The sequence below is a fragment of the Pongo abelii genome, chromosome 18, assembly GCF_028885655.2.
Source record: "Pongo abelii isolate AG06213 chromosome 18, NHGRI_mPonAbe1-v2.0_pri, whole genome shotgun sequence".
Lineage (NCBI taxonomy): Eukaryota > Metazoa > Chordata > Mammalia > Primates > Hominidae > Pongo > Pongo abelii.
This window is the reverse complement of record NC_072003.2, coordinates 14373226-14396868: the sequence shown is the minus strand read 5'-3', so window position 1 is coordinate 14396868 and position 23643 is coordinate 14373226. Positions and strand designations below refer to the sequence as shown.

Here is a 23643-nt window from a genome sequence, read left to right as displayed (position 1 = left end):
GTCTGAACCAAAAACGGAGCCAAAAGAAACCTTCCCCTAGCATTTTAACTAACACAGCTTTTCAGAGTAGAGATGAATGGAGGAGCTGGATCAGAAATAATGCAGGATGAAGAGATTAGATGAGGCTGGTAAAATAATTATAGGCTGGTAAATTTTTTGTACTGTGCTGTTGATCAACTTTGTAGAAAGCTTATGTACACCAAACTTCTTTCTTGCCTGAGAACAGAATAGTGTGATATTTGGGAGCAAAATGTTAGAAGGGACCTGGGAGTTCAACCACTTACTCTATCAACGGGAAACTGAGGCCCAGAAATGGTGACTGACTTGGCCTTGGCCACATGACACATCCGTGGAAGAGCTGAGTCTCTTGACTCATTACCCAATGATCTTTTCTCTGTTTACACTTCAAAGAATTATCATCTAGGAAGATAACAGCTAAAAGAAAAACCAAGGCTCAAAAAGGAAAATAGCTTTGACTGAAGGTGAAGCAAAGGGACAGAGGAGGTGCTTAATTCAGCTCTCTTAGCAACAAACAAGATGGAAAAGCGGGCCTTTTTTATTTTTCCTTTTTTTTTTTTTTTTTTTGAGACAGAGTCTTGCCCAGATGCCCAGACTGGAGTGCAGTGTTGCAATCACGGCTCACTGCAGCCTCAACACCTCTTTCCCTGACTCACGTGATCCTCCCACATCAGCCCCAAGTGGCTGGGACTACAGGCATGTGCCAGCATGCTCAACTAATTTTTTTTTTTTTTGGTAGAGATGGAGTCTCACTATATTACCCAGGCTGATCTTCTGAGCTCAAGTGATCCTCCCACCTCAGCCTCCCAAAGTGCTGGGATTACAGGTGTGAGCCACCATGCCCAGCCTAAAAAGCAGGCCTTTTCTAAGAGAAAGTAGATCAAATTATTCTTTGAGATGCCTGATGTAATCCATATGTCTTCTGTGCCTGTGTATTTATATAAAATGTGTGACCGCTGTATTCTGTTAAGACATGAATAAAAAAAAATGTTCATAGGCTGGTTTTCATAACTACTATCCAACTTTTTAAATGATTGTTTGGCAGAGGTGCAAAGAAAGAATTGGAGAAGCCTCTAAAATTTGTGTTTTTTCTGTTTGTTTATAGTTATGAGCAAAGAATTATTCTATCCCTCTAGTTATATTTCAGTGTTTACCTAAACTCTTTTCTTCCTTTTGGCAAAAGAAAATAAAAAATGCCCTGTGTGGTAACGAGACCTTTAACAGGTGGGGTTTAGGTAGCTTAATTTGGGCTAGTATGTGATAAATGAAACCTTTGATTCTTAGTCAAATATTTATTATTTGAGCACTCTAGGTTGCTGATTTCACATGTTCTGTTGTTCCTTTCAGGGATTAAAAATGCTGTTTTTCCAACCTAAAAGTTCTGTCTTAACATGCAGGGTTTACTTTCTTATATACGGAGGTTCAACTGAGGAACAACGCTATCTCACTGCTTTGCGGAAAGAAAAGGAAGCTTTTGAAAAACTCATAAGGTAATACACAGAAAATCTATATTGGAAACCTCTGGATGGGGGAATATCGGATAGCCCTGCTCAGGAAGGATGGGGCAAGGAAGAAGTTGGAGAGGATCACATTGAGATAAACCTGTGGTCTGAATTGTCCTCCAGTGTAGACCTCCGCACATGCCTCCTTTTTCTCTTCCCCCTCTTTTCCTTCATCTCCAGTTGCTTTTCAGTGGTTTGTTTAATAGAATATTAGAAATGTAACAAAGACAACTGCTTTTCTGTTTATGAAGCAGTATGATAAAACACCAGAAATATAGCTACAATACTATTTTTCTAAGAAATATGTTAGTAAATCTCCCTCCTCCCTGCCTTATGCACAATATTCTCCCCTACTTTGAATGATTTTTTTTTCTCCTTGTAAAATTTCCATTGTCCGTGGGTGGGTGGCTGCTTTACTGTTTATTGGAAAATGCTTTTACAACACAGCCAGTTACGATCACCATCAATAGAATCACTCTGGGAAAATATTTCTTAGGAAGTGTGTTGTTTGTCTGGACATACACGTGTATGTTTTTAAGAATGAGTATCTGGTACTATTCCAAATCCAAGTAGAAAATGTCTTTCCATTTTACGAAAGGAAAATGGTGAGATGTTCACAAACTGGTTGGCTACCTCTTGCCCTGAAGGCATTCGAGAAATCTGATAACCACCCACCAGGGATATTGTCAAGGAGATTGCAGCCTGGTGTGGGAAGATGGGCCAGATGATCTCTAAGGGCCTCAGAAGCCAGGGCAAGGGCTGGATGGGGCATCACAGAGCTGAGCCAGAGAAAGTTAGATCAGCAGAGACCATGGCCTGGACGGAGTGGGCTGGGCCAGACCAATCTTCCAAGCCTCAGACTTTGGCAATGGAGGGCAGAAATTATTTTTAGCAGTAGTCAACCTGCCAGGACCCTAGGCCGAATTTAAAAATGGATAACCATTCTACAGTGGTGGCTGCGGGTTCTCAGTGTATGTGCAAAATATACATATAACCTGGATAGCCCAGGAGAAGAATTCTTGGAAATGGGGGTATTTGCTGAATCAGTGGCATAGAGTCCCACGATGGGGGTCAGCATGGTACATGGGCAGTCCCCTCTTTTCCCTTTACATCCTCTCGAATGGTGACATGCCTTGGCCGTGGATTCATCCAGCTACTAGTCATACAAGTATTGCTCAGTCCTCTCAGCCTGTGAAAATATGTTTCCTACCAATGTGCTCTATGGGATTGTTTATGTCGTATATGTGGGTGTATATATTTTTCAAAAACCTAGTTCAGAAATCGTGTTATAACACACCAGGCATTATACCAGCCGCCTCTTGTTCCAGGCTCTTTGCTCTTCTCTGTCTTACTCTTTGTCTTCTAGACCTTCATGCCACAAGGCTCAAATAGTAAACAGATATTTATTAAGCATCTGGTATGTGCCAGACCCTGTGCTAATATTAAAGTGCTGAGGTTACAAGTGAGCAGAAAAAGCTTCTGCCCTCCTGGAACTTACCCTTTAGTGGAAAAGACAGACATTAAATTATTATAAATATTGTAATAAGTAGAAGTATACAGAGCACTGCTGGCTGCAAAGGTAAAAGAAGAGGGTGTAATAGGAGAGTACGTCAAAGACCTCACCCAGACCACAAGCTGATCAGGAACCGCTTCCCTGAGGAAGTGATATTCAAGCTGATACTAGGCAGATGGGGTGGAAAGGGGGTTACGTTGAACAAAGGTGTGTATGAAGGCTCCCAGGTACAAGAGGCCCTGTGAAGGATTTAGGGCTTCACGGGCAGTAAGACCGCACTGAAGCATTCTAAGTAGGAAAGTGACTTAAGGATGTTCATAAAGGCTCTCTCTGGCGTCAAGCTGAGGAGTGAGTGAGTGTGGAAACCAGTCAGAATGCTAGTGCAGTCTGATGAGAGAAGGTGGTAGCCAAGATTAGGTTAATGGAGGAAAGAAGACAGATTTGAGAGAGATTTGGGAGATAGAATCAAAGAATTGGTGATACTGGATGTGGGCCAGTACCTCCTGACCATTCCTTCACTCTTTTTAGAACAGCCTTTGCCCAAGTTTTCGCTCATTAAAATAATTGTCACCTAGATAGAAATGAGTGCACAGAGCTAAAATACTCAGATTGGGTTTTCAGTGTTCATGTCAGGGTTCCCCAAGATCATCCTCAGGCTCGATGATTCACTAGAAGAACTCACATGAGTCAGAAAAGCTGTTATACTCGCAATACAGTTTCTCCCAGCAAAAGGATACAGATTAAGACTGGATGCAGTGGCTCACGCCTGTAATCCCAGCACTTTTGGGAGGCCAAGGTGGTCAGATCACTTGAAGTCAGGAGTTCACGACCAGCCTGGCCAACATGGTGAAACCCTGTCTCTACTAAAAATGCAAAAATTAGCCAGGAGTGGTGGCGCATGCCTGTAATCCCAGCTACCCAGGAGGCTAAGGTGGGAGAATCACTCAAACGCCAGGAGGTGGAGGTTGCAGTGAGCTTAGATCGTGCCACTGCACTCCAGCCTGGGCAACCGAGTGACCCCCGTCTCAAAAAAAAAAAAGGAGACCGATTAAAATCAGCAAAGGGAAAAGGCACATGGGGCAAAGTCCAAGAAAAACCAGGCCTAAGCTTCCAGGTGTCCTCTCGCAGTGGAGTCACATGGATGTGCTGAGTCCTCCCAGCAACAGTGTGTGACCACACATGCAAAGTGTTGTCAACAGGGAAACTCACCTGAGCCTTGAGGCCCCACATTTTTACTGAGCTGAGTCACATAGACACAGAGTACCTCCATGGCTGGCTACAGCTCCTCAGACTCCAGCCCCCAAAGCAACAACAGACATTTACCGTAAATCACATCGTCAGTTTTCTGATCCAACTGGCACATTGTGACCCAAGGCCTCAGGCATATAAAAACCTTCTTATCAGGGAGAATACTCCAGGGGCTCAGAGCTCATCTCCCAGGAGCTGACCAAGAGCCAGTGTTGAGGAGTGAAGCCTTTCTTGGAAACATGCAGAGTTTGAGCAACCCAGGCCTGCTCAGTTAATCCTTTCCTGCACAGCGTTAGAGCCAGAGGAGCCTGATAGAATGGGAGGAAGACATCACCTGAGTAGGTGAGTGTCTTGCTTCGCTGTCTTCATGCAGCTGCCTCTTCTCCAGTGCATCAGGGAATCTAATCTAGAAAAGAGCACTTTTAGTAGATAGTAGTAAGGTATCAGATCCCATGCCATTCCTGATTGTGCACCTGCTTCTACACATCAGAGGACTCAGTGACAAGATGTGCATTAGCCTTATACATACTGGAAAACCTCACTCAGCAGAACCTGGAACATGGACTCTCCCACATTTCAATCCATAGAAAAATTTCTGCGCCAGGTTTTAACATAATTTTATCTATTATCTGGCATAATTTTTTAATGCTTTCAATGATGATTGTCTACTTGTCATAAATAAGATCTTCCCATTTTACCCAGCAGTCAATCAGATAGTTGCACTATTTAGAATTTTAAGATACTTACTTTCCCAAGAAACTTGGGAAATTTGAGAGGTGCTTCTTTTGCAAAGCAAAAACGTATTTAAAGTGCATTGTTCAAAAAACATTTGCACTGTGTACTTAAGAGAAAAATTTAATATGAAGATGAGACAATGTGCTTTTACCAAGACCTCCATGGGTGATGTTGTAAGAACAAAAGCAGTTGTGGCTTTTTAAAATAACCAGAAAGGAAGAAATCAGGTGAACTGACAGTGAAAGGATTTTTAGCTGGATTAAAGATCTGTAGATTACAGATAACAGGTAAAGAGGAAAAGATTACACTGCTAAATATCATAATAATTTTATTTTACCCAGGGAGCATTTTAGCTCCCTGGGTAGAAAACTTAGTAATAACATCCTCAGTATACATAGCTTTGAGGAGGTCACTGCTTTTCAAAGGAAAGGGTAAGATTATTTGAAATTTTACTTTTTGAAAATATGATCACAAAATGGGCTAGCATGAGGGCTTAAGTAAATGCCCATTGGAAGAGACTTCTAGTTCAGTGCTACTTTCCTATGTTGGCATAGGATTATGTTGTACATGCTATTCAAATAACATTGAAGACTGGGCGCAGTGGCTCACGCCTGTAATCCCAGCACCTTGGAAGGCCAAGGCGAGAGGATCACTTGAGCCCAGGAGCTCAAGACCACCGTGGGCAACATGTGAGAACCCATCTCAATTTGTTTAAAAATTAAAATAAAATAAATTTTAATAAAAATACCATTGAAGATACTAAAGCAAACATAGGAAAGCGTGGTGCTTTAAGCAGAAATAGGAATCTGAATTTTTTAATTGTTGTTTCGTATCTGTCACATAGGGGAACTTGGATAATTATGCCACATGTTGAAAGCAAGAGACTGGCTGTTTATAATTATGATACATTTCTGTTAAACTGAATTACTGGTTAGGAAGGCTTATTTTCTTCATAGTCCAGGTTTCATCTCGAATATATTTTTTCTCACATTCGACTTGTAGTTAAGTTATAACATTTAGTGGTAAACTAGCTGTTTTCTGTAGCTATTAATGGAGACAATTGTGGAATTATTTGAAAGCAAATCTTCAGTTTTTTAGCATAATCATGGATAATTAGACAAAGAGATTACCACGTTATAAGAAAAGTACAGTAATAATAACACCTAACATTTATATAGTGCTTACTAGGTGCCAGGCACTGTTCTGAGCGCCTTGCATATGTTATGTAATCCTCATAACAGTCTTTTGAGGTAAGTTTTTAAATTATTATCCTCATTTGACCAGTAAAGAAGTTGAAGTATAGAGCCATGAAATGACTTGCCTAAGGTCACGTGGCCAGTAAATGGTTTCAGATCCACACACTTTGGAGCCAGAATCTGTACTCTAACCCCCTAAGATTATACAGATTACAAATTAATCAGGAAATTGGGATGATCCCATGTGTGATATACAGCTTAGCCAGTGTAACAAGTAGAAACAAAGTGGGGGACACAACATAATAATACCAAATGAATGTTAAGGAAAAATAGAAGAGCAGTAATTTTTTTGAATGGTTTGCCCTTTGTCCTAACCAGAGTGCAATAGACAGAATGGAGTGGTAATGAGTGGCAGCCAGAGCCATTGCCATTGCAAAGGGCCTTTCAGCAGGTAGCGCTTGAGTCTGGTATTGAGAATAATGAGACAAAACATGGAACTGAAACCATTGTCTGCCCTCTTGTAATCTAGTTATAAAATTTGTACTAATAATATATTTGCATTTATAGGTTGTTTCAAATAGTATAAAATTTTAAATTACAATTTCTGTTCTTTAGTAGTATCTTCTAGTGATACCCTGCTCTAAAATATTTATCCAGAGTGGTTGAAGAATTGGACCCTCTGATTTCATTTCCTCTAATGGGTATATTAGTCCATTTTCATGATGCTATGAAGAAATACCCCAGACTTGGTAATTTATAAAGAAAAGAGGTTTAGTTGATTCACAAGTTTCACATGGCTGGGGAAGCCTTGGGAAACTTACAATCATGGCAGAAGGGGAAGCAAACTTGTCCTTCTTCACATGGCAGCAGGAGAGAGAATGAGTGCCAGCGGGAGAAATGCCAGACACTTATAAAACCATCAGATCTCGTGAGAACTCACTCGCTATCGTGAGAATAACATGGGGGAAACCACCCCCGTGATTCAATCACTTCCCACCAGGTCCCTTCCAGGACACATGGGGATTATCGGAACTATGAATTCAAGATGAGATTTGGGTGGGGACCCAGCCAGACCCTATCAATGGGAAAATCTTGGTTGTTTTAACCCTTGTTGAAATTAATTAATATTGATGGTTCCTCTTCTATTCCCCTCACCTTAGTCTCTTTTATCGCAGTTCCTCAGTTCCAGTTGTTTTTTTTTTTTCTTCTCATGTTTGCTTTGTTCCCTCGACTCAGTTGCGAAGCCAAGGAGGGAAGAGACTCAGCTTACACATCTTTTCTGTCATACCTGGCAGAATTAATTATAACCTACTTTATCAATTTTGAAAAATAAGGCTGCCGCAAACCTGGCTTCCTCTTTCTGTGATTCTTGAGGATCTTGTCATGATGTAGTTCCAAACTGCGAATGTTAGTTGCGACTGTACCGTCCTCTAGATCCACCGTATGAGACATGAGCCACCTTGAAGACAGGAATTCTCGCGCGATCACAGTTAGAGCACCACACAGGAACACGCCATCAATGTTTTTCAATAAATGCATGAGTGAGTGATGAATGCTGCCCCCAAGGCCTAACCTGAGCTGTTGATTTTTTGTTTTAATCTCTGATAGAAATTTGATTTCTTATATCTGTTTCAAAATCTTGATCTTGATTTTCCTTTAAAACTCAGGGTGTTTAATGGGACCTTCCACCTGGAGTTTTTAAAATCAAAATTCTATCGTATATGTTTTTTAGTTTCTTAATGATTTTTAACCACCCCTATTTATGATTACCCAGAAAATGTTTGAATATAAATGATTTACATTTTAACATCAATAACACTTTAACCTTACAAACAGTCTCAGGAATCTCTCGGTGGCATTTTTAACATGTGGCATTTTTTGACATGCTTATGTTGTTTCTTAAATATTTGAATATAAAGTCAAAATAAACAACTGCTTTTTTTACTCTGGAAAATCGAGAACTAGTACCCGACCAAGGTACTTTTTACTAACTTTTTCTACTTCCTTTACCCATCATTTGTCTTGGCATATTTACTTCTAATATATTCCTTGTTTGTTTTTTTTTTTTTTTTCTCTTACAGCTATCATCATGTAGATCATTTTCAATACTACAATTTACACACAATAAAATCTAGAATTTTGAAATTCGTTTCAAAAGTGTTGACAGTGTTTTCTCCCGCAGGGAAAAAGCGAGCATGGTTGTCCCTGAAGAAAGAGAAGGCAGAGATGAAACAAACCTAGACCTAGTAAGAGGCACAGCGTCTGCAGATATTTCCACTGACACTCGGAAAGCCGGTGAGTCCTGCACTTTGTCAGGCACCTCCATTGCCTGCAAAGGGGGCTGTGAAGTTCCAGAGTTACTCTGCCAAGGCTTGGTCTGTATTAACAAACTCTTAAAAATGGGGGTTGGGCCAAGGAGAGTATGTGTACTTCCCTACTCTAATCTCAGCTCTGCTATTCACTAACCATGTGTCCTCCCCAGAGTGAAGGCACTGTGTCATCTGCAAATCATGTGAGGTTGAGTTTTAGGCACCCCAGCTTAGAATGGGTTATGTTCCAGCATTTCCTTTACATTTGGTTGGTTGAGACTCAGAATGTACTTTTGCAAATAAACTTTGTTAAACGGTGATTAGGTTCTTATCTCAACCTAAAAAGCCAGTTTAACTCAGAGTAGTTAAAGGAAGTTTCTCCTTCCCTCCTCTGCTTCTCCCCTTAGTTGTATACATAGGTGGGGTGCATACACTCCTCCTCTCCTTCTGTATTCATTTCTTCTTGGTAGCTCCCCAGATACCCGGTGTCTGGTACGCACTGCTGTGCAGTGTCCGAACTGTGGCATGCCACCAAGACCTGCTGAATTCCGAGTGCACTGTGATCCAGAAGTCACCATTTTCCCATTTCCCCAATTCCTATTTTCCTATGCCAGCAGCTGATTTCAGCCAGGTGGCATGAGAAAAGCAATACGATTGAGTTGGTTTAACCGGTGAGGCCAAGTACAGTTAGAGCAGTGGGTGTCAGAATTTAGTAGACTTTAGAATAACCTCAGATGGTTGTTAAAACTGTAGATTCATAGCCCTCAATTCATAGAAATTCCGACTCAGTGGATGTGAAATGGAGCTAGCAGCTCAGGGGCTTCTGATGGAAGTAGTTTTTGGACCATACTTTGGGAAACATTGCCTCAGAGCCTCTGTGTCTTGTTCAAAGAAGATTCTTTGAAAAATCAACCAGGTTGTTGACATTTCATGAAGAACGACAGAATGTAAGGCAGTATGGGTACCACACAGAGAGCTGTTCGTAGAAGTCTGTCCTTAGAGGTCAGTTCTCCACGCCTTCATATTAGTTGCCTATGGCTGCTATAACGAATTACCCCAGACTTAGTGGCTCAAAACAGCACACATTTTATTATGTTACAGTTCTGCAGGTTCAAAGTCCAAATGGGTTTCACAAGGCTAAAATCAAGATATTGGCATGGCTGCATTCCTCCGGCTCTAGGGGAGAATCCCTTTCCTGGCCTTTTCCAGCCTCTAGAGGCCACCTGATTTCCTTAGCTTATAGCCCCATCCTCCATCTTCAAAGCCAGTAGCATAGCATCCTCTCTTCGCTGATCATCCTGCCTCCATCTTTCACTTCTGAGAACCCTTCAGCCTACCTAGATAACCCAGATAATCTCCCGATCTCAAAATGCTTAACGGAGATACATTCTGAGACATGTGTCATTAGGCGATTTCATCATTACATGAACATCACAGAACGTGCTTACACAAAGCTAGACGGTCTAGCCTGCTGCACAGCTAGGCTATGTGGTATGGCCTATGGCTCCTGGGCCACAAACCCACACAGCATGTTACTGTACTGAATACTCTAGGCAACTGTAACACAATGGTAAGTATTTGTGTATGTAAACACATCTAAACATAGAAAGGTATGATAAAAATACAGTATTGTGATCTTATGGGATCACTGTCTTACATGCACTTTGTCATTGACCAAAACGTTGTTGTACAGCACATGACCGTATTGATAGGTTGCAGGGATTTGGATGTGGTCATCTTTGCGGGGTACCATTATTCTGCCTACAGCAGCCCTTGATACTTAAAAATGTGATCCTTAAACAAGAAGCATTAGCATCACCTGGGATTTTGTTATGAATGCAGATTCTTAGACCCCTTAGATCCCAGACCTACTAAATACAGAATCTGTTTGTTTTTTGTTTTTTGTTTTTTGTTTTTTTTTGAGATGGAGTTTCGCCCTTGTTGCCCAGGCTGGAGTGCACTGGTGCAGTCTCGGCTAACTGCAACCTCCACCTCCTGGGTTCAAGCAATTCTCCTGCCACAGCCTCCCGAGTAGCTGGGATTACAGGTGCACGCCACCACACCCGGCTGATTTTTTGTATTTTTAGTAGAGACGGGGTTTCACCATGTTAGCCAGGCTGGTCTCAAACTCCTTTCCTCAGGTGATCCATCTACCTCGGCCTCCCAAAGTGCTGGGACTACAGGCGTGAGCCACCGCGCCCGGCCCGAATCTGCTTTTTAATGCGACCCCAGGTGGCTCATGTGCATGTTATAATGTGAGAAGCTGTGGTCTAAGATGTTCATGTTTTTCCCAGCTCCTTCCCTTTCGCCATCTCTGGACTCACTGATATAAATACAATAGTCCCTAAATCACTGGATTTGCTCAGTGAGCATTTTTAACATCTACTGTGGCTGCTATTTTAAGCATCTACCCTCAGGCTTTGTCCTAGGAATTGGGAATACATTGACCAACAAAATGTAGTCAATGCAATAATAATGGGCTATGAGGAAACTACAGAGGGGATACCTTAGCAGATATGTGTGGATTTATGAATCATTGCAAGTAAGGAACTACTGACAGAGTCCAACTTTCCTATTAGCTCGGTTTCGTTCAAGGGAAATTGCCTCTACTTTATCAACAAATCTTTTTGAAAATACAGAAATTATATGGTATATTACCATATAGAATTATGTAACCATCCATCAGAGTTAATAACAGAAACATCGATTTTTAGATTTTGTTATATTCCTTCTTTGAGAATTCTTCCCCAGTGACATTACTTACTTTTTCTCTATAGGTGGCCAGGAACAAAATGGTACACAGCAAAGCATAGTTGTGGATATGCGTGAATTTCGAAGTGAGCTTCCATCTCTGATCCATCGTCGGGGCATTGACATTGAACCCGTGACTTTAGAGGTCGGAGATTACATCCTCACTCCAGAAATGTGCGTGGAGCGCAAGAGTATCAGTGACTTAATTGGCTCTTTAAATAACGGCCGCCTCTACGGCCAGTGCATCTCCATGTCCCGCTACTACAAGCGTCCCGTGCTTCTGATCGAGTTTGACCCTAGCAAGCCTTTCTCTCTCACTTCCCGAGGTGCCTTGTTTCAGGAGATCTCCAGCAATGACATTAGTTCCAAACTCACTCTTCTTACACTTCACTTCCCCCGACTACGGATTCTCTGGTGCCCCTCTCCTCATGCAACGGCGGAGTTGTTTGAGGAGCTGAAACAAAGTAAGCCACAACCTGATGCGGCGACAGCACTGGCCATTACAGCAGATTCCGAAACCCTTCCCGAGTCAGAAAAGTATAATCCTGGTCCCCAAGACTTCTTGTTAAAAATGCCAGGGGTGAATGCCAAAAACTGCCGCTCCTTGATGCACCACGTTAAGAACATCGCAGAATTAGCAACCCTGTCACAAGACGAGCTCACGAGTATTCTGGGGAATGCTGCAAATGCCAAACAGCTTTATGATTTCATTCACACCTCTTATGCGGAAGTCGTATCAAAAGGAACAGGGAAAAAGTGAACAATGGTGGCTGTTTTCTTATCCCATGCCTGTACTTTTCAGCGACTCCTTGCCAGACATCATAGGTCATTATTAATTATTGGTTTGATATTTCATTCTTTTCCAATGCTCTTAATGATTGTACGGTGGACCAGAAGCCAGGATTCCGCTCTGAACTCTGCAGTTAGGCATCACTTGAAGTTGCCTGTGCCTGCTCTTTTTCCTCCCTGCACCGTCCATGCCAGGCTTAGCATGTTCCTTTTTAAATGAGGTCTGTCAGGATCAGGTAAAGTTCCTACAGGTGATTACAGAAGGTGGAAACTTTACCTGATCCTAACAGATCTCATTTAGAAAGGAATATGCTAAGCCTGGCGTGGACGGTGCAGGGAGGGAAAAGAGCAGGCACAAGAAAGCTACCATTTTTAACAGTCCTTGTTATCTAGTGCAACATAAATAACAGTCTTAATTGCACTTAATACCAATGTCCTGTGGCTCTCCAAATCTGTTCTTTGCTGTCGTGTCTGCTGGACGCTTGAACTGATGTTTGTGTAGGAAATCATGTTCTGACCCTTTGTCTACAAAAGAGCCTTCTGGAACACTGAGAAGAAACATCTCTTTGCCATTCCTGACCAGTTCTCTCTACCACATTTTCTTCAGCTCCATACTTCTGCCTGTCTGCTCTAAGGAAATTTCATGGAGCCTTCCCACTACTCATTCAAGACAGGCTCTTCTACAGCTGGTTGACTAGTCTTCTAATGACCCTAACATATGTAGCGTATACTATAATTTCATTGTTCCAAATTAGTATTTTTAAAACAGAATGAATTACCTATTTGCAAAAGTTAATGATGAAGGCGCTCTTAGAATTCTCAATTTTTGCACATATTCAGTCTCCTAATATCAGAGATTCCTAAGTCCAGCTGGCTAGTTACAGAGTTTTTTCAGACTTCCTCGTTTCCCAGCTCTTATATCCTAAGACACCAGCATCATATCCTCTAGAAATACAACCTAATTGGCAGTGAGCCAAGATCCCACCACTGCACCCCTGCCTGGGCGACAGAGCGAGACTTCGTCTCTACTAAAAAGAAAAGAAAAGAAAAGAAAAGAAGAAATACAACCTAAGCTCACCTTCCTGTGATTCCTCATTTCTCATTATCCTATGCCAGGGTGGCTACTTCTCTGTGTGAGGACTCAAATGCAAGCCAATGAGTGGCCCACTAAGCTTTTAAGATTTGATTTTCCTGCCTTGAGATAAAAAGGAGTGTAGGTAAATGAAAGATCAATGTCTGGAATATATAAAAATTCAAAAGAAATATATACATTTAAAAATCCATAAAGAAAAAAATCTCATTCTAAACCTCCGGATTAAGTTGGCTTTTTACGAAAGTGTACAAATAGGATATTCACAGCATCTTTGTGCAGTTTTTAAACATTTATATTTAAACATTATTAAGTTGGCTTTTGTTCACATGTCAAATAATGAGTAGTAAATTTTCTACCTCAGGAGCTGATATAGACATCAGTTCTGCTAGCCATATCACGTATTTTAATGTTTCATCAACATCAGCTGTTTTTGTGTTTGCTACACTATTTGAACTAATAGACAGTGGATCATGTAACACAAAATTGTCTTCAACTTTAAGAAAATTGTCATTATTATTTTTTTTTGAGACAGAGTCTCCCTCTGTTGCCCAGGCTGGAGTGCAGTGGCACGATCTCGGCTCACTGCAACCTCGCCTCCTGGGTTCAAGCAGTTCTCCCACCTCAGCCTCCCAAGTAGCTGGGATTATAGGCGTGCACCACCACACCCAGCTAATTTTTGTATTTTTAGTAGAGACAGGGTTTCACCATGTTGGCCAGGTTGGTCTCAAACTACTGACCTCAGGTGATCCACCCACCTTGGCCTCCCAAAGTGCTGAGATAACAGGTGTGAGCCACCGCACCCACCCAACAAAATTATTTTTAACTGTCGTTTCTGAACTGAACGTCTCACATTGGCATCTTGATTTATTGGTACCTAACAGTATATATGGATTTTGAACTCTACACAAGGGTATAACCAGAATGAATTGAGGGGTATCAAGAACCAGATTGGTTACAGTAGAACTCTAAGATGATGTGGAGGGTAAGGAAAAGGAGAAGAAATAAAAATTAGTTTAAGATGGAATAAAGATTTGGGCTGCTAATTTGTTCCCAGGATTCAAAATATACCCCCTAGAATGGAAAACAAAAATTTGAATGATTACAACATTATCGTTAACATTCGATTTTGTATTTATTGTTTTACTGAATATAGTTCAGCGTATATTAAAATAGACCTACCACTTCAAATGATAATGATTATTATTAATGTCTCTTCACCCTATTCTAGCACTTCTGCCTGCAGTGTGTGGTTTCTATTTTTTTCTTCTTGTATAATTCCACTTGCCTTTTATTGTTGTTTCATTATATAAAAGGAACATCTTCACATAGCATATTCTATGAAAGGGGTTTCATTCCAAGTTGAGTTTTCAAAAAATAAGGTCTTCTTAAAGCTACCATTTTCAACAGTCCTTGTTATCTAGTACAACATAAATAAGTCTTAAAAATTGCACTAATACCAGTGCCCCATGGCTCTCCAAATCTGTTCTTTGCTCTTGTATCTGCTGGACGCTTGAAGACAGGTGCACTGTCTCGTATGTATTTGAATTGTGAACAGTAATTTCTAATGAATTCTAAAATGGTCATTGTAAGTGAAAGCCTCTCGCTACCACTTCCTCTTCCAACTACATAAATATATTTCAATGTATTTCCAGTTTTGGAAAGTTTTCAATACATCCATCAAGTGTTTACTTAGATTTTTGTACAAATATTTTTACAATCTAAGAATCTTTGGTAAAGGAACTAGAGATGCATGCAGTTGCAAAATTAATGTATTTATTTTCCAGCATAATTTTATTAACTTCACTTTTTTTCTCTCTATATAGTAAATATCCAGTGTACTTATCAACTCATGTTTGGCTCTTTTAAAACCTTTTCTAAAAGCTAGATCAGCATTATTCTATTTTACAAGTTTTTTGTATAAAAATGTGAACATATGAGATATTGTGAGAAATCATTTTAAGTTTCATTTAAATCATGGTGCCTCTTTTGATTCTTAAAATTGTGCAAGAAGAAATCATTTTTAGTAGTGGTCATAAATATTATCCTTTTGGCAGTAAGCTATTACTAATTCAGCCTGAAGCTCAGTAGACGGTATGTCTACATGTGTTTGAGTACATCCTGGATACAGTTTCCCAGCTCATGAGGGGACTGAAAATAGTGTCATTCATCAACCCACTAAGATGTGAAGGGTTAAGTCTAGATTTGGTCGCGTTGAAACCCCATAATATAGAATTAATAAATGGCCTTCAGTAGGAAAACCTACACTAAAGCAAATCCGGAGAAGTGGGGCACGGGGAGGAGGCATTACTGGTCTTTTGTTTTGCAAGCATAATTTGATTTTCCTTTGGCTCAGAAAACTCATTTGGGGAAATTCTCTTTTGTGTTCAATTTAACCTAGAAATGTCCTCTTGAAAACCAACATTTTAGGAAAGTTCTTTTTTCAGCATGGAGTATATTAAAATTAAGCCAGGCTTTGACATGAATTATCACTTTTCTTTATTATTTTGTTTTCTATTTTGGTTTATAGTTATTTCTGGTTCAGTTCTGAACTTCAGCACTTAATCATCCTTATCAACCAGGCTTTTGGTAGCCTAAACCACTATGCTGTTGTTTTTTTAATTTAAAGATGTATAAGCCAAAATTTGGATGGGAGTGAGACATAACTGATTTATATGAATTTTAAAGAGTTGTATTTGTGTGTGTTTAATAAAATATATATTTATTCAGTATTTTCCTCAGTATTTTATGAGCAAAGTAAAAATAACAATGCATAGTGAAAGGGCATATATCACCAGCAGTAATAATTTAAAATCCTGAAAATGTTTCATTTTTTTCGTTTTTGTTATGCAGAATAAACGATTAAGGCAGAAATGCTCTTTGAACCACTGCTTTTGCTGTTTAATTCATTTGATAACCTACTTTCTAAGACTTGAAACTATTAGTTATTTTTCCTTTCTGCTTTTCATTCTGTATGATGTCTCCTTAAGGAGGAAAACAAAACAAAACAAGAAAACTATTCTTCTGAAAATATTCATTTGTCAGTTTGTAATGAGTGTGTGGTAAACACAATGCCTGGGATATCTTAGCTCAACAAAGGTGAATTCCTTGCCACTCCTGCCTTGTACATTTTTGTTCCTTTAATGTCAGAGTTGGAAGAAATGAATTATCCTTTCAACACCTCTGGAATTTATTGTAATCTTTCAAACAAGTTTAATTATTGGTTACTGATTGGCTCATTTCAATGATTTAATTACATTTGCTTCTTCAAAATGTAGATCTGTATCCCTTTTTAACAAGGTGTGAGACAGGTTATTTCTCAACATGTTTTAGTGTCTGAATAAAACTTTGGCAGACTAACCCCTTCTTAGTAGCAGCACTGTAACTCACATTTTTTTTAAATCACTTATGCATTATCTCATTTAATCCTCATAACAAAGCCATGAAGGTACTATTATTTAATCTTGTTTTACATGATGAAACTGAGACACAGAGACGCTAAGTAATTTGCTCAAGGTCACGCAGTAGTAAATGGTGGAACCATGATTTGAAACCTTAATTACAGCCCATGATGAAACAGTGGGGGTTATGGGGGGTAGTGGGAAACATTTCTGTACACTTCTATGTATCTGATTACAAATATGTCATAGAAAATGCAAATTGGTTTTTTGTTTTGTTTTTTGAGACGGAGTTTCACTCCGTCACCCAGTCTGGAGTGCAGTGGTGCGATCTCTGCTCACTGCAACCTCCGGCTCCCAGGTTCAAGCGATTCTCCTGCCTCAGCCTCCCAAGTAGCTGGGATTACAGGCGCATACCACCACACCCAGCTAATTTTTTGTATTTTTAGTATAGATGGGGTTTCACCACATTGGCCAGGATGGTCTTGATCTCCTGACCTCATGATCCGCCTGCCTCGGCCTCCCAAAGTGCTGGGATTACAGTTGTGAGCCACCATGCACGACCTGCAAATTGGTATGTTTTTATATCTCTCTTAAAGTGTCAAAAGGAAGTATGTAAAATTTAGATACAATAATACTGAGTTTCCTCTCTGTGTAGAGCTAGATATTTAGCAGTTGCCTAGGCTGCCTCTGATTTTCTAGGGCCATATGCCTCTTGGTCACTGATTAGGAAGGCTATTTTGCAATTTCATAAGAATAGAGGTTAATTTAAATAAAACTATTAGCCATGCAAATGATTCTTGTCCAGTTGCATTGCAAAGGTCATTGCCTAGTGTAGCATTAACCAGTTTTGCATTGTTTCACAAATGTATTTCTGCACTCCTTTGAACAACAAACTCCAAATCTCCAGGTCCTTGACTTTCTTCTGAACCAGTCTTAATGATTTCCACATTCACTGAGTCAAATAAAATCTTTTAACTTCTGTTTTGTTCTTTTTGTATGAGAGGCATGGTTTTAACTTTTTTTTTTTTTTTTTTTTTTTTTGAGATGTCTCGTTCTGCCACCCAGGCTGGAGTGCAATGGCGCGATCTCGGCTCACTGCAACCTCCGCCTCCCGGGTTCAAGCGATTCTCCTTACCTGAGACTCCCAAGTAGCTGGGATTACAGGCATGCACCACCACGCCTGGCTAATTTTTGTATTTTTAGTAGAGACCGGGTTTCGCCATGTTGGACAGGCTGTTCTCGAACTCCTGACCTCAGGTGATCTGCTCGCCTTGGCTTCCCAAAGTGCTGGGATTACAGGCGTGAGCCACCGCGCCCAGCCTATGGTTTTAACTTTTTGAAAATTGTCCTTTGTAATGGTATTGCCAGCATGAGCTCCTGAAGCTCCCATATAATGATAAAACCCTTTTCAGCCTCCTGCATCCTAAAGTTATAAAATAGAAGAGGGTAATACATATACACATGTATATATATAAAATTTAAGAAATATATATATTTCTTAAATATGTAAGAAGTATAACGTACTAATACATTAACATTGAAAACTATAAATTGATTAGATATTAATTTTAAGAACTACAAATTTTAAGATGCTGGCATTTTTCAATGGACTCATCCTCATTCCGTTTACAAAAGCTCAGCTGAATATTTAGTCTGAGTTCCTTTTCTGTGTAGCCGTTGACTATCAGTGTTAAAGAGGTTGATTCATGAATGAGAAAGAAAATGAATTTTTGATACTCCCAAGGATCTACTTGTGTGACTAAGATATTTCTACGTGAGAAGAACACAGCTCTCTGAGGCCTGAAAGGTAAACAAAATCAACTCAAGATTTTAAATAAAAGAGTTTCCTGGTTTCATGAAAATAGTAAATAAACCAGATCTAATGAAATGGTAGCATGGCATATTTGAGATGATAATATTTAGGGGCCCTTTCCTATAATTATGAGCTCCAGAACTTGGTGTCAATTAAAGAGTGCTCTTAACTGAGTAAAAGATTTGCCTCCCTGTGCAACTTTATTTCTGGGAAGGGTGACACCCAACAGAAGCTTAGGAGAGAAGATAGTTTAGTAGACCAAGAGAAGCGTGACCGGGCAGGTTTATTTTCAGTGTCAGGCATTACTGCATAAGACAGAGGGCTCTCTCTGGGTTTGATGCTATAACAAACAGTCCACGCCATCAAGGGACATTCAGTCTTGCAGTGAAGAGAAGTCAGAGGCAGAAAACGAGCAGGTGGAAGAATAAAAATTCCATAAGAGAGATATAAGTGTTCCTGAGGTCAGAGGAAGAGGTCATATCCCTGCAGGGAGCAGGAATAGCCTCAGCGAGGAGGTAGCATTTGAGATGGGTCTTAAAAAACAGCTGGGATTTCAGCAGACAGATGCAGCGCTCTGCACTTCAGCCCCGGTCTACCACATTAGTGAAGAAACAGATGGGAAATAGAATAATGATGTTTAAAGAGGGAGCTGTGAACGCTAAGTAGGAGCAATACGAGGGCCATATTGTAGGAGTCCCTTAAGGGCTAGGATGAGGAGTTTGTTCTTATTTCAGTAGAAAAGCGAATGTTCGATTAAGGAAAAAATGAACCAGAAGCCTTTTAAAATTTTGGTCTGGCAGTAGAGATTTTGAAATGGAAAGGAACTAATATTAATTTACAGTGTGTCATGTGGGTTATGTATGCTACCTTTACAGACAAAGAGACATACTGAGAGATTAAGCAATTAAAGCCACAGTGGAAGGACATTGCAGATTCAGACTCCAAAACCTGTCATCTTTCTGCCAGACCTTGCTGTCTAGAAGGGAGGACTGGAGGTGAAAAGACCACCTCAGAAGCTGTTGTAACAATCTAAGCAACAGGTAACAAAGGCCAGAACTAGAATGACAGCTTTCAAAATGGAAGGAAGGACAATCTTTGGAAGGTGGCAAATGAAATGTATGCCTGGGAAGAGTCTAAATAATGCCTGCTTTTTAAGCCTGGGCTCAGGAGATGATGACACTGTTGAAGAGAAAAGTTAAAGTCTGGAGAAGGACTTGATTTGGAAAAGAAGAAGTACGGTTTTGATGGAAAAGGAGAAGTACCGTTTTGATCAGGTTGATTTTGAGATAGCAGAGAGTCGGGGGACAGTCTCAATACAAGATGTAGTAGGGGTTGGGCATGGTGGCTCATGCCTGTAATCCCAGCACTTTGGGAGGCCGAGGTGGGCAGATCACTTGAGGCCAGGGGTTCAAGAACAGTCTGGTCAACATGGTGAAACCCGCATCTCTACTAAAAATACAAAAATTAGCCAGGCGTGGTGGTCCACACCTGTAGTCCCAGCTACTCGGGAGGATGAGGCGTGAGAATCTCTTGAGCCTGGGAGGCTGAGGTTGCAGTGAGCCAAGATTGCACCACTGCACTCCAGCCTGAGTGACAGAGAGAGACTGTCTCAAAAGAGGGGGAAAAAAAAAAGTTGTAGTAGGCATCTGCATTGAAGTGAGAACTGAAAACACTGGCTGAATAAATAAGTGGTTAAGGTAAAGAAACCTGAAACGACTAACAGAACGCTAAAAATGCCTACACTTAGGAGAGGGGAAGATAGAGACAGAGTATTAGAAGAAGAAACTGAGTCATCCAGCAACCAGAATGAAAACAAGAGGGAATTTCAAGGGAGTGACCCACAACATCAGCAGTTGAGCAGTATGAGCACTGGCAGCCTTCAAGGCAACAATGAAGACAGCGCTGGTCATCCTGTGTGGTGCGTCCAGGAGACCTAGGGGCACACGCCCGCCTGGGGGTCTGAGGAAGCCATGGGGGATGGTGAGGATGAAGAAAATGAGGATGGGGCAGGCTGAACAGAGGGGCGATTTTGCTTGTTGGTGATCAGGATGAGGGAGCAGAGCAAAGTGGGAGAAGGAAGACACTAGAGAGAGAACAGAGAATTAGGTAGAACCAAAATTTAGTATTGTGGGGGATGGGGGTGGAGGGAAAAAAACAAACATGGTTTTGCTTTTCTTCCTTTCACACCTACAGAAAACCTGTTTTTGTACTGAATTGCCTCTTCTTAAAGACCAGCATCAACCTGATCATGCTCCCCCCATGTGAAACGGAACGGGCACACCACAATAAGTAGTAATGAGCCTTTTCGGCAGCCTTCTGTTTTAACAAAAAAACGCTGCTGTTTGGCATTGAAGTTTGCTTGTGTTTAAGCTCGCGGTGGAACAGCCTGGAACCCCTCTCTGTAACCTGGCTTTATAATTTTGTTATTATTTAAAGCCTCCCTTTCAGCGATTTTTTAAAACCAAAATATATGCTGGCTAATGTCATCTGGAAACTGAAAGTCGATGTTCAGCAACTCTCACTCACCAATCCTACAACTTGGTAAGGATTTTTATTTTGGTCGTACTGAGCTTACTGTAACTGGGGCGGCTGAGTTGCTATGGTAATTTGTTCTCAAAACAGAGCACTTTGCTTCAATGCATTGAAACAGCAGATAAATCTACTTTATGTTGACTTGATCGTGACATTAATTCTAGTTGAAACATCCTCCATGCTCCCATCAGGACTCATGTATAGGAATTTTAAATTGGGGCCAAGAAGGCATTGGCTAAAAGAATTGCAACTTCGGCTTTTTAAACCCAGGCCTTCACAATTCATACAACTGAAGGCTGTTGGCTCACAGCCTAGAGCGCTGCCCCGGGGGCGGCTTGCAGCTGGGGGAAGGTTCATCACTGAAGCAATTATGTGGTTAATTGCTCCAGTGTGGGCTTGGGCTGAGAGTTGTGACTCATGCCGCCCTCTGTCACTAATAGATGGGGGTAGGGGGTAGAGTGGACAGGACTCAAGGACGTACTGAAAACTCAGCTGCCTTTTCCCATTCCTCTTGCAAATAAATCTGTAACTCACTAAGATCTGCCCTTGAGATGTGGGAGGAAGGTAGACCTCAATTCCAAGACTTGGTGCTCCCGGCCTCCATTGGTAGGGGTCCCCGTTAAGTCCCATGTCCTGAACTACATTGGAGTCCCCGGACACTTTAAGGATGACTACACTCCGAATTGGGGTGTATCTGCCTCCGATTCTTGCCTAACCATGTCAGAGGAGAGACAAAAAGTAGATGCCTGACTTCGAGTGTGACTCATTATAAACAAATAAAGGACAGATTGACTTCCTCTTATCAGAGCCCGAGTCTGCGCCCCAGGACAGAGCATGAGTCAGACTTGAAGTCCCAAGTCTTGTTGGGAATTTTCCTCCTGAGAAAGAGGTGGATTTTTGAGTAGAGTTCTGTTGATTTCTTGAATACTATCAGTGACCCCATGTTAAGCCCTGGGCTTCTGCATGAGGTCACATCCCTTCAAAACCAATAGAGCTTCCAGAGTAAGGACAAAAACTGGCTGTGCTCACAAAGAAACTCATTTGGAATTGATAGAAATGCTTGTAATTTTAGCAGTGTTGGTTTTGCAATGCATAGATGTCAAAATCATAAAAGTATACACTCTTAATATGTGCCGTGTGTTGTATATAAATTATACTTCAAATATTTTTTAGAAGAAACATAGTTTAGCACGAAAAAAAAAGATGTAGTAGGCACCTGCATTGAAATGAGAACTGAAGACATTGGTTGAATAAATAAGTGGTTAAGGTAAAGAAACCTGAAACGACTAACAGAACGCTAAAAATGCCTACACTTAGGAGAGGGGAAGATAGAGACAGAGTATTAGAAGAAGAAACTGAGTCATCCAGCAGCCAGAATGAAAACAGGAGGGAATTTCAAGGGAGTGACCTACAACATCAGGAGCTGAGCAGTATCAGCGCAGGTAGCCTGGTGGCCTTCGATGAAACAATGAAGACAGCGCTGGTCATCCTGTGTGGTGGTTAATTATTATTATGATTTATCATGAAGCTCAGCGTTACCTCCTCCCTTTCCCATCCATACCGATCTATTGCTGTATTTGGGTGCAAACACACACAGAGTCCCTGCCTGAAGGGATCATGAGGTCACGGCATCCAATGCTGATCTCAAACTCCCAGAGTGTGTGTTAGTAGGTAACATTTATTTTTACTCAACTCCGTATTTCACTAGGTAAAAGGGAATGAAGGCAGTTGGGATAGGTGAAACCCAGGTTGTGACAAATTTGGAGGAGGGTGGGGGAGCTGTTGGGTATTAGGTTAGTGCAGAAGTAATTGTGGTTATTATGCCAGGAGCAGTGGCTCACGTCTGTAATCCCAGCACTTCGGGAGGCAAGGTGGGCAGATCTCTTGAGGTCAGGAGTTTGAGACCAGCCGGGCCAACATGGTGAAACCCATCTCTACTAAAAATACAAAAACTAGCTGGGCATGGTGGCCAGTGCCTGTAATCCCAGCTACCTGGGAGGCTGAGGCAGGAAAATCACATGAACCCGGGAGGAGGAGGTTGCAGTGATCCGAGATTGCACCACTGCACTCCAGCCTGGGTAACAGAGCAAGACTCGTCTCAAAAAAAAATGAAAATAAAAAAATAAAACATTTTTTAAAACTAATTGCAGTTATTGCCATTATTTTCAATGGCAAAAACCTCAATTACTTTTTTTTTTTTTTTTTTTTTTTGAGATAGAGTTTCCCTCTTGTTGCCCAGACCAGAGTGCAATGGCGTGAACTTGGCTCACTGCAACCTCCGCCTTCCAGGTTCAAGTGATTCCCCTGCTTCAGCCTCCTGAGTAGCTGGGATTACAGGCATGTGCCACCACACCTGACTAATTTTGTATTTCTAGTACAGACGGGGTTTTGCCATGTTGGTCAGTCTGGTCTCGAACTCCTGACCTCAGGTGATCCACCCACTTCAGCCTCCCAAAGCACTGGGATTACAGGCATGAGCCGCCGTGCCCAGCCTGCAATTACTTTTACACCAACCTAGTAGCAAAGGAAAAAGAAGCACCTTCAAGGTACCCCACCCCAGGCGGCCACAGGACAGGAGAAGGCTGTTTTTGCCTTCAGGTTTCAGCAAGTTCAAGTTGAGTCAAGCCAACAGCATGACAGCATGCAAGAGCTGTGCCATTGGGCTGTGGCCACAAAACACGCACACGTGAAATGACTTAACACTTGGAAACCAGCACACCAGGGAGCAAATTAATTGAGGGAGAAA

The 23643-nt window shown here is 41.1% G+C and overlaps 1 protein-coding gene across 2 annotated transcripts in view; it reads left to right on the top strand.

The window, feature by feature from the left end:
• ERCC4 (ERCC excision repair 4, endonuclease catalytic subunit) overlaps positions 1 to 16036 on the top strand; it is a 32182-nt gene extending 16146 nt beyond the window's left edge. For both annotated transcript variants that reach the window (XM_002826141.4, XM_009250485.3), the window contains exons 9-11: positions 1416 to 1508; positions 8395 to 8507; positions 11299 to 16036. In XM_002826141.4, the coding sequence (XP_002826187.3) occupies positions 1416 to 1508; positions 8395 to 8507; positions 11299 to 12032 (940 nt within the window). In that variant the 3' untranslated portion in view covers positions 12033 to 16036. The remainder of the gene's footprint in view (positions 1 to 1415; positions 1509 to 8394; positions 8508 to 11298) is intronic.
• Positions 16037 to 23643: the final 7607 nt, after the last annotated feature.